The sequence below is a fragment of the Elaeis guineensis genome, chromosome 4 (genome assembly GCF_000442705.2).
Source record: "Elaeis guineensis isolate ETL-2024a chromosome 4, EG11, whole genome shotgun sequence".
In the NCBI taxonomy this organism is placed as follows: domain Eukaryota; kingdom Viridiplantae; phylum Streptophyta; class Magnoliopsida; order Arecales; family Arecaceae; genus Elaeis; species Elaeis guineensis.
Genome location: NC_025996.2, coordinates 39,888,037 through 39,899,067, shown reverse-complemented (window position 1 = coordinate 39,899,067; position 11,031 = coordinate 39,888,037). Strand labels below are relative to the sequence as shown.

The following is an 11,031-nucleotide window of genomic DNA, read 5'->3' as shown; positions in this document are numbered from 1 at the left end:
CACAAAATTTCGGTCGGCAGCTTACAATAATGTCTTTGGTTCCTTGGTCTGAATTCAAAATTGACCCACCTACTTGACTTCTTCGAACCACACGACTGTTTCGCTGGGCACAAATACTTCTCTAGAAGAGGACCCCTTCTACTTGATGTTGCATTGACTTAAGAAAGTGACCCTCCTTTTTTTTTTTTTCTTCAATTCTAGATGTTGAGCCTGGATTCTAATTTAACAGCTCAGCTTCATTTGTAGACATTGTTGAACTATTCTACCATTCCTCTCTCCCTCTGAACTCAGTTCTCTCAACAAGCTATCCTCCCTTTGCTCCTTCGCATAGGGGAGATCTCATGGCTTCAACCAAGACTTCCATTCCTCTTGCTTATGTCATCTGGATTGGGTTCTTTCTTTTCTCTGGATCCGTGCAAAGATGCCTCTGTTTCAGTGGAAATAGTTCCAAGTCAGGAAGCTGCATAGAGAGGGAAAGGAAGGCTCTTCTAAGCATACAAAAGGGCATCTATGATGCCCACAAATGGCTCTCTTGGAATGGAAAAGATTGCTGCAGATGGAGAGGAGTTGGATGCGACGCCATGACCGGACATGTGGTAAAGCTTGACCTCCACTACCCTTATCCATATGATGTTGGATATCCTGACAATCATCGTCCTAACAAAAGCGAGGTAAGTCCTTGTCTACTTCACCTGAGACATTTGAATTATTTGGACTTAAGCATGAACTATTTTGGTGGTGTCTCAATCCCTGACTTCATTGGATCTCTTGCCACCTTGGAGTATCTAAATCTCTCTAATGCTGGGTTTGGTGGAATAATCCCTCACCAACTTGGGAACCTTTCAAACTTGCTCTATCTTGATCTCACTTCAGATAATCTATACTCTTTGGATGTTGATAACCTTAGCTGGTTAGCTCAGATCCGTTTCTTGCAGCATCTTGACCTGAGTGGTGTCGACCTCTCAAAAGCATCCAATTGGATTCATGTGATCAATATGCTCCCTTCTCTTTCTGTGCTACGTCTGTCTATTGCTAATCTTTCTAGCCTTCCCTCTATTCTACCCTATGTTAATTTCACTTCTCTTACCACACTTGATCTCTTTGGGAACAACTTTGCATCAAGCATACCCGGCTGGATGTTTAATCTTAGCAGCCTTGAATATCTCAATCTTGGGCTCAATCATTTCCATGGCAATATACCACTTACCATCGGGAATCTCAAGAAGCTTCAAGTCCTAGATCTCTCAATGAACGGCTTCGGTGGAGAAATCCCAAAAACGCTGTGGAGTCTCAAGAACTTGCGGTCAATAGATTTGCATCAGAATAGTATCAGTGGGGGTATATCGGAAACTGTGGGGAATCTCAAAAGCTTGGAGTCCTTGGACCTCAGCGGAAACCGTATCAGTGGTGAAATACCAAAGACCATTGGGAGGCTTACAAAGTTGCGGTCTCTAGGGTTGGGTGAGAATAATATTAGTGGAGTGATCCCAAGATCTATTGGGAACCTCACAGGCCTAAGATACTTTTATGCAAATGCCAACAATATCACAGGAAGGATACCAGAAACTATAGGTAATCTCAAATACTTGGTGATTTTGGACCTGTCATCTAATATCATCAAAGAAGGGTTACCAGAAAGCATTGGGAACTTGCACAACTTATGGGCACTATATCTATCTAACAATCAAATTAGTGGAGAGATACCAGGAACCATAGGGAATCTTGGTGAGTTGCGCAGGTTATATTTATCAAACAATGTTATCAACGGGCAAATACCAGAGGCAGTCGGAAATCTCCATCAGTTGGAAGAGTTACTTTTGGATAACAACACTATAGCTGGTGTGATACCTAGAACAGTGGGCAATCTTTGCAACTTGCACAACCTTGACGCTTCTGAAAACAATATAGGTGGAGAGATCACAGGATTCATGGAAGGATTCTCGAGATGCAGCCCTAATAGATTGCGATATGCTGATTTGCATGACAACAATGTTAGTGGTCCTTTGCCTAGCCAAATAGGGAAGCTCCAAAGTTTGGAATCTCTTAATCTTGGTGTTAATTCATTGAATGGTTCAATTCCTGCATCACTAGGGAAGTTATCTTCCCTATCCGAGCTGAATCTCACATCAAATTTCTTGGTAGGAGCGCTGATGGAAGCCCACTTTGCCAACCTTACAAGCTTAACAATTTTGGATCTGTCTCATAACTCATTGACAACAAATGCGAGTCAAGATTGGCTTCCTCCGTTTAAAGCAACAGAAATCAGAATGGGATCTTGTCCACTGGGGCCCAAATTCCCTCCATGGCTTCGGAACCAGACTGATTTGTCTATATTAGACATATCCAGTGCAGGAATATCAGAAAATTTCCCTGATTGGTTTTGGGACATGTGTTTGTCTGACTTCTTTCTTAATGCCTCCCATAATCATATGAAAGGAAAGCTACCAGGCTCCTTGGATTGTTTTTGGATAGATGGCATTGATTTGAGCTACAACAGCTTTGAAGGTCACATACCTCAAATGAATCCCATGCTAACATTAATGGATCTCTCCAACAATTTATTCTCTGGACCTATTCCCCCAGACTTGGCTGGTGGTGTTGACTATCTCTACATTCTACTTCTTTCCCACAACAGAATCAATGGTAGCATCCCATCAGCCTTTTGTGAGGCAAATCATCTAAAGGTTCTCAATCTCGCCGATAATGATTTATCAGGAGTTTTGCCTGACTGTTGGAACAATTCATTAGTTTTGAGTGTCATTGATTTCTCAGACAACAGATTGTCAGGAGGCATTCCTAGCTCAATGGGATCTCTCAGTCAGCTCAATTCTCTACATCTGAGAAACAACAACCTATCTGGTAAAATTCCTTTGTCTTTACAACAGTGCAAACAGTTGATTACTCTTGACCTTGGCAATAATATGTTGTCAGGTGGCATACCTAAATGGATTGGAGAGAGTCTCTCATCATTAAAGGTTCTCCGTCTGCGATCAAATATGTTGGATGGTAATATTCCTATGAACCTTTCACTGCTTGCTTCCCTTCAAGTGTTGGACCTTGCTGACAACAATCTTTCTGGAACTTTGCCACCATCATTTGGTAATTTCAGAGCCATGATTGTGATACAAAATGAGAGCAAATCCGTTCTTTCTGAAGATGTGGCCTCCTATTACACTGAGAATCTCCTGATAACCATGAAAAGTATTGAAGTCACATTCACTACCGTGCTCTCACTTGTGACAAGCTTAGACCTCTCAGACAACAACATTTCTGGACAGATTCCTGAAGAGTTAACAAACCTTCATGGACTTCATTTCTTGAATTTATCAGGGAATCATTTGACAGGAAGGATTCCAAAAAATATTGGTGCCATGGGGCAGTTGGAGTCACTTGATTTGTCGATGAACAACCTATCAAGCGCAATTCCAACAAGCATCTCAGATCTGAATTTTTTGGAGCATCTGAACTTGTCCTACAACAATCTGTCAGGAAGAATTCCATCTGGCAACCAACTTCAAACCTTAATAAATGATCCATCCATCTACATTGGCAATCGGTATCTTTGTGGACAGCCACTGCCTGAAAAATGCCTCGGCGATGAACCAGCAGGGGGCCCAACAGCTGAAAAAAATTCAGAAATGATATGGTTCTATGTTAGCTTGAGTCCGGGATTTGTGGTTGGCTTCTGGGGTTTTCTTGGTGCAGTGATGATCAAAAAGAGCACAAGGTATGCTTATATCCGATTCATTGACAGGTTATGTGATTGGATTTATATGGCTACAACAATAAATTCTTCTAAGCCAAAGTCCAAGAGAAACCGAGGACGCGTGTAACCCAGTTGCAGAGTCGGAATGCTCCCCCCTTGTATGTGGTTCAGGTTGACTTGATGGTTCTTTGATGCGTCATGCATGAACGATTGGTAGAAATATGGATTATTAGAATAAATAGAAATGCTTGGAAACCATTTAAATGGTTTAGTTACTAATGATTTCAAAAGATTGACCTGCTGTAATTGAGTGAATTGTCAAAATTCTTGTAGAATCTCTTTTTTTTTTTTTTTTTAGATGATTTCGGAGGCTGGAAAAGCAGCCACCTCCCAATTTATTAAGGCAGGTGAAAAGCAGGGTACAAAGAGATGTGTTCAGAATCTAAACCGTGCCCAAGAGAACAGAATACAGGAAAACAGATTGCAGGGCACCAGAGTTACACGGAAACATAACACCAAGAGAACAGTAACCGACGAGATGAATCAACAAATTAGCGACCAAATATAGAATCTCTATATTTGCTACATGCTGAAACTTTTCTTTTGATGCTTTTATCAATGTAAGTGACAGGTAGCATCCTCAATGTTTTGCTGGGAAAAAATATTTGGATGCTTTATTCTAATCATCATTTTCAAATAATTTATGTGCAGCTTTCTTCATAATATGGCTATTACGTTATGGCAATTGGAATATATAAGCATAAATATTTCCACACATATGAAGACAAAGGAATGCTACATAAATAAATAGTCTAATATGCATTTTAGTGCATATCCTTTTCATTTTATTATTGTTATTATTATTATTAGAATTCTTATGCACAGGGACAAAACCCTCAAGTACATTGTAACACCCCGGCCCAAATTGGGCCCAGAATCAACCCACAGTTTAAAAAAAAAAAAAAAAAGGGAACGGAAGAAGACTCCCGAAGGGAGTCTTCTTCTCCGATAAATCCCGATCGGAGAAAAGTTCTAGGACTCTTAAAACTCCAAGATCCTCTATGAATAAGCCTCCCCTCTCCCTCTCAAACCTCCACCGGCGATCTTCAAGCTTAAATCCTCCTCTTTTCTCCGTGGAACCCGCGGCAGCCTCTTCTCGTGTTCATCTCAAATACTCGTCGGAGACCTCACCGGAGTCGGAGGTAAACCCGTCTTCTCCTTCCTCTCTTCCTTCCCCTCATTTCCATGGCCTCGTGCACCCTCGCCGGTCGTCAGGATCACCAAAAAATCCATGAAAATAGTGAATCCTGTTTTGCTCTATTTCGGTCGGACCCTTTTCCTCTCTTTTCCGGCCACCGGCGCCGCTGGTTGCGGCGTCTCATCCCTGAGATCGGACCCTCATATATCTCTCTCTCTTTCCTTGAGCGCTTGGCCACCGGCCACCAGCCAATGGTCGGAATTCATGAAGAAAGGGGACGGATCCCCTGTTTTACAAAAAAAAAAAAGGAGCCGCCGGCCGAACCCCATCGCCGACCGGCTTCGCATGGTCGGCCGTCGTTGTCGGATCTCCGACCAAGCTGCCACCCCATCGGAGCCGAGCCATCGAGAGGGGGGGACCTCATGGTCTTCCCCTGTTTCAGCCAAGGGAGGCCGCGGGAAGAAAAGAAAAGAAGGAAGAAGAAGAAGAAGAAAAGAAAAAGAAAAGAAAAAAAGAAAAAGAAAAAGAAAAGAAAAAGAAAAGAAAAAAAAAGAGAAAAAGAGAAAGAGAAAAATAAAAATAAAATAAAATAAAAAGAAGAAGAAGAGAGAAAATTTTTCTCTCTCTCCTCTCTCTACCTTCTCTCTCCAGTTTCTCTCTCTAGATTCTCTCCCTATTTTTTCTCTTTAGACTTTTTCTCTTTTTATGGATTTTGTCTCTCTAGAGTCTTTCTCATTCTTTGATTTCATCACAGACCATAGAATAAACTTGAGATGAAAATAAGATGATCCGAGATTGCTCCAAAATTCGTGCAGTAGATCTGATCCCAATCCGATTCTATTCAAAATTTATAACATTTGATTCATATTAAGTCATCCTGATAGGACCTCTAATGATCTCGATCATGATTGCCTCATCTGAAGGATACGAGATTCTCTCTCCACTTTCTCTCTCTACTTTCTCTCTCCAAACTTTTCTCTCTCTTCATGAATTTTCTCTCTCTAGAAGTCTTATGGATCAGTAGAGGATCCTGATACATAGACAAGTCCTAATTTTAATTAATCCTAAGAGAGGTCCCCGATTTGTGTATTAGAATCAATCATCGGTAATTTCTCTATATGTGATTTTTATATTGATCAGGGTTATGAAGAAATGATTGTCTGCATATGATATCAAGTGGAATATTTTGTTAGAAAAATTTATAAATCAAAGAAGAACATTGATTTCTGTGCTTGGATTAGTCACCGGTAAAGGTAAGAATTCCTGTACATGATCACCATTATATATATGCTATTTTACTGTTGGTCTTGCATTATTAATTTTGCATCATCGGATTTGAGATCGATGAATTTATTATATCTGAGATACTGTTATTTGATTTTGAGCATTAGTATATTATGTCAATATATATGTATCAGAGATTGATGGCACGATTATATGGATATGATATATCTGAATTGATCATAATGCAAGTCAGAATTGATTTGATGAAATCAACACAAAATGATTAAATGAAAAGAAAGAGATATATGGTATAGACTAGCCTTGTCATATGGAACATCCCGCCAGGAGCTTATGCTTGGGACAGCCCCCACTGGCTTACAGGTGGATCAGCCGGCCAGGAGCTCATGCTTGGGACAGCCCGCCAGGAGCTTATGCTTGGGACAGCCTCTCACGGGCTTCCGTACGTAGGACAGCCGGCCAGGAGCTCATCTTGGGACAGTCTTGAAAGGCTTTTTATGTGAAAATTGATTCGGATGATGACTGAGATATAGACTTGGATAGTCCAGAGCCAGAAAGAAAATGTTAAAAATCATGTGATTATGAAAAGAAAAAATGAAAGATAAGACATGAAATAATTGTTGAACAAAAGTATTTCACCTGTTAACATATGATGATGCATCTATTTTAATAAGACAGAAAATTTATGGATGTTTGCATTATTCTGGACATTGAACATGAGATTTTATATTTTATTGCTTATTCTTATTTTCAGATTATATTATTATTGGTGTGATATAAAAATTCTTACTGGACTGTAAAGCTCACACCCCCTCATCTTTCTTTTCTTCTCAGAGTTACAAGATGTCCATGGTTGGCTATGATATGGATTTATGAGTGAGCGGATGCATAGATAGAGTACCGTTGATACCTGATCAGAGGATTGAAGGAATATTAATTGTAATTATGCAAGGTTTTATGAATTATTGTTGAAATAAATTATTATGATTGATAAGGTTGTAATGATTTAATTTGGCTTTGTATATTCTTTAGGGCTTGCTCTAAGAAGTGTGCGGTTATCACGTATCCGACCCGGGTGTTGGGTTCGGGGTGTGACATACATTGTCCCAAACCTCACTCTCACGGCATCAACCATTACGAATTGATTAATCCCCCATGGTAGATCTTGACTTCAAAAGGTATGCCTGGGACGACCAGGATTCAAAGACTGAAAAATCAATAACCTGATTGATATGTCACTAGCAGGACTTCAGGGATGGGTTGTTCTAAAGTGAGAAGCTCTCATCCTAGAAAGAGAAAAGAGATCGTCTTCTTCCAACAACACAGTCTTCGACCACAACCCTTGTTCCCAGCCACTTCATCTACTCATATTCCCACTACAAGGAAAATAATGATTAGTGACAGCTAAATCTACCACTAACGATCATTTTGCCATCGCTAATACTATTAGCGATGCCACCCCATCACTAAAAAATTGATGAAAATAAGCTCATCGCTAATTACTATTATTAGCGATGGCAATCCCATCATCGCTAATAATAGTAATTAGTAACGGTATTAATAACAAAAGATCATCGCTGATAATTTTTATTTTTTAAAAATTAAGTTGTTAAAAAACTATTAACGACGGTAGATCCATTGCTACTGCCATCGCTATTTTTTTTATTTTTTAATTAAAATTTTTAAAAAATTATTAGCAATGACATACTGCGTCGCTAATATTGTCACTAATAATTTTTTATTTTTTAAAAAAAATCTTAAAAACTATTAGTAGCAGCATGTTGCATTGCTAATGTCATCGCTAATAGCTTTTATTTTTTTAAAATTATAATTAAATATTTTAAAATCTATTTTAATCATAATAACAAGCAATAATATTTTTAAAATCTATTATAAATAAGATAATAATTATTTAACATAATCATAAATATAAAATTAATTATATTATATTAAAAATATAAATTATATAATTTTACATACAAACACTGCTTTATAAGTATCAAAATTATATACAAATCAAAAAAATTCATGTCACGTCCCGAACCCAACATCCGGATCGGATACGTGATGGCCGCACACTCTTTAGAGCAAGTCCTAAAGAATATGCAAGGCCAAATTAAATCATTACAACCTTATCAACCATAATATTTAATTTCAATAATAATTCATAAAACTTACATAATTATAATTAACATTCTTTCAATCTCTGATCAAGTATCAATGGTACTCTATCTATGCATCCGCTCACTCACAAATCCATACCATAGCCAACCATGGACATTTTGTAACTCTGAGAAGAAAAGAAAGATGAAGGGGTGTGAGCTTTACAACCCAGTAAGAATTCTCATATCACACCAATATAATAATATAATCTGAAAATAAAGATAAGCAATAACACATAAAAGTCGATGTTCACTGTCCAGAATACTGTAAACATTTATAGATTATCTGTTTTATCAAAAGAGATGCATTATCATATATTAATAAGTGAAACAATTTTATTCAACGATTGTTTCATGTCTTATCTTTCTATTTTCTTCTATTATCACATCATCTTTAATCCTTTTCTTTTTGGCTTTGGCTTTGGACTACCAGGATCATGCGACGATCTTTTATTTGGACCGATTTCTGTGATCTTTCTCAGATCGAAATATTCATGATCTTTCTCGGATCAAAGTGGCCATAATCTTTCTCGGATCAAATCATTCATGATCTTTCTCGAATCAGATTCTTCCACACATAAGCCTGTGGGGGCTGTCCCAGGCATAAGCTCCTGGCAGGCTATTCCACATGACAAGGCTAGTCCAAACTAAATTTTTCTTTCTTTTTATTTTCATAAAATTATAATATTTGACTTCATTAATCAATTCAAATTTTACAGTGTAATAAATATGTCATACCCATATAATCATGCCATCAATCGCTGATACATATATATTGATATAACATACTCATGCTCAAAATCACATAAATAAATAACAGTATCTCAGATATAACAAATTCATTGATCTCAAATCCAACGATGAAAATAATAAGATAAAACCAACGGTAAAATAACATATATAATGATGATCATGTACAGGATTCTTATCTTTACCGGTGACTGATCCAAGCACAAAAATCAATATTCTTCTTTGATTTATAAATTTTTTTAACAAAATATTCCACTCGATATCATATGCAGACAATCATCTCTTCATAACCCTAATCAAATATAAAAATCATATATGGAGAAAATTATCCGATAATCAATCCACAAATCTAGACCTCTCTCAGGATTAACCAAAATTAGGATTTGTCTAAGTATCTGGATCTTTCACTGATCTATAAGACTTCTAGAGAGAAAAATCCATGAAGAGAGAAAAATTTTAGAGAGAGAAAGTAGAGAGAGAAAGTGAGAGAGAATCTTCGTATCTTTCGATGAGGCAATCATGGTCGAGATCATCAGAGATCCTATCAGGATGACTTAATATGAATCAAATATTATAAATTTCGAATAGGATCGGGCTGAGATCAGATCTACTGCACGAATTTTGAACAATTTCAATCATCTTATTTTCATCTCAAGTTTATTCTAGAGTTGTGATGCAGTCAGAGAGAGGAGTAGAAAGATTTTAGAGAGATAAAATCATAAAAAGAGAGAAAGTCTAGAGAGAGAAAATATAAAGAGAAGGTAGAGAGAGGAGAGAGGAAGAGAGAGAAAGGAGGGAGAGGAGAGAGAAAATTTCTCTCTCTTTTTTTTTTTCTATTTTTGTTTCCTTTATTTTTATTTTTTTCTTTCTTCTTTTTCTTTTTCTCCTTTTCCTTTTCTTTTTCTTCTTCTTCCCACGGCTTCCCTTGGGTCGAACAGGGGACGACGAGGGGGCTCAGCTTGGCTCTGGCGAGGGATGGCAGCATGGCGAATGTCCGCAGCAGGTGGAGACGGTGGTGGAGCCAAGGATGGCCGCGATGAGGTTCGACCGGCAGGAGATTTAAAGAATTTGAAAAACAGGGGATCCCCCCTTTTCTTTTTATTTTCCGTCATTGGCCGGTCACCGGCAGCCAAAACCTTCAGAGAAGAGGGATAGAGAGATGAGGGTCCGATCTTGGGGATGAGATGCCACAACCGGGCCCGGTGGCCGGAAAAGAGAGGAAAGATTTTGGCCGAATAGGGGTTTCCTGTTTCATGGAATTTTCGGTGATCCCAATGGCCGGCGAGGAGTCTAAAATCATGGAAAGAAAGAGAAGAGGGAGAGGAAGAAAGATTGAACCCTCATCTGAATCCGGAGGCCTCTTCGACCTTCGATTTTGACGAACACAAGAAGAGGGTGCCGTGGCTTCCAACGGAAAAAGAGGAGGAATTAAGCTTGAAGATCGCCGGTGGAGGTTCTTGAGAGAGGGAGAGGCTTATTTATAGAGGTCCCTAGGGCTCTGATGGTCCTAGGATTCCTTTCCATTTGGGATTCATCGGAGAAGAAGACTCCCATCTTCTTCCCATTCTATTTCTTTTTTTTTTTTTTGTATGGGTTTTGGGTTTTGGGCTTGATTCTGGGCCTAATTGGGTCGGGATGTTACAATTCATGTAAGATCCTCCTCGTACTCATCATTCTCCTTATCTCCTCCTACTATGTACATCCTTTCTAGCAGCTGGTAGATGAGTGTCGAATGTCCCAACATCTTGTAACGAAGAAAAATAAAATATTATTAATAAATTTTGATACGAAAGCATATATATCGATACAGAGATTATATTTTGATATACTACTCTGATTCTCGAACAGATTATTTTTATACATTTTATTCGATGATATGGAGTTATAGATACCTCCGACCCATCATTTGGTTGGTTAGATTATATTTTTGCCCATTAGATCTTTTTTTCAGACTTAAGCCTAAATATGTGAAG

The 11,031-nt window shown here is 38.4% G+C and overlaps 1 protein-coding gene across 1 annotated transcript; it reads left to right on the top strand.

The window, feature by feature from the left end:
• Positions 1–249: 249 nt before the first annotated feature.
• Positions 250–4,012, top strand: LOC105034466 (uncharacterized). Its single transcript, XM_010909650.3, has 2 exons — positions 250–2,859; positions 2,932–4,012. The coding sequence occupies exons 1-2, from the start codon at positions 342–344 to the stop codon at positions 3,831–3,833; spliced, it is 3,420 nt and encodes a 1,139-aa protein (XP_010907952.2). The 5' UTR covers positions 250–341; the 3' UTR covers positions 3,834–4,012.
• The last annotated feature ends 7,019 nt before the right edge of the window (positions 4,013–11,031 follow it).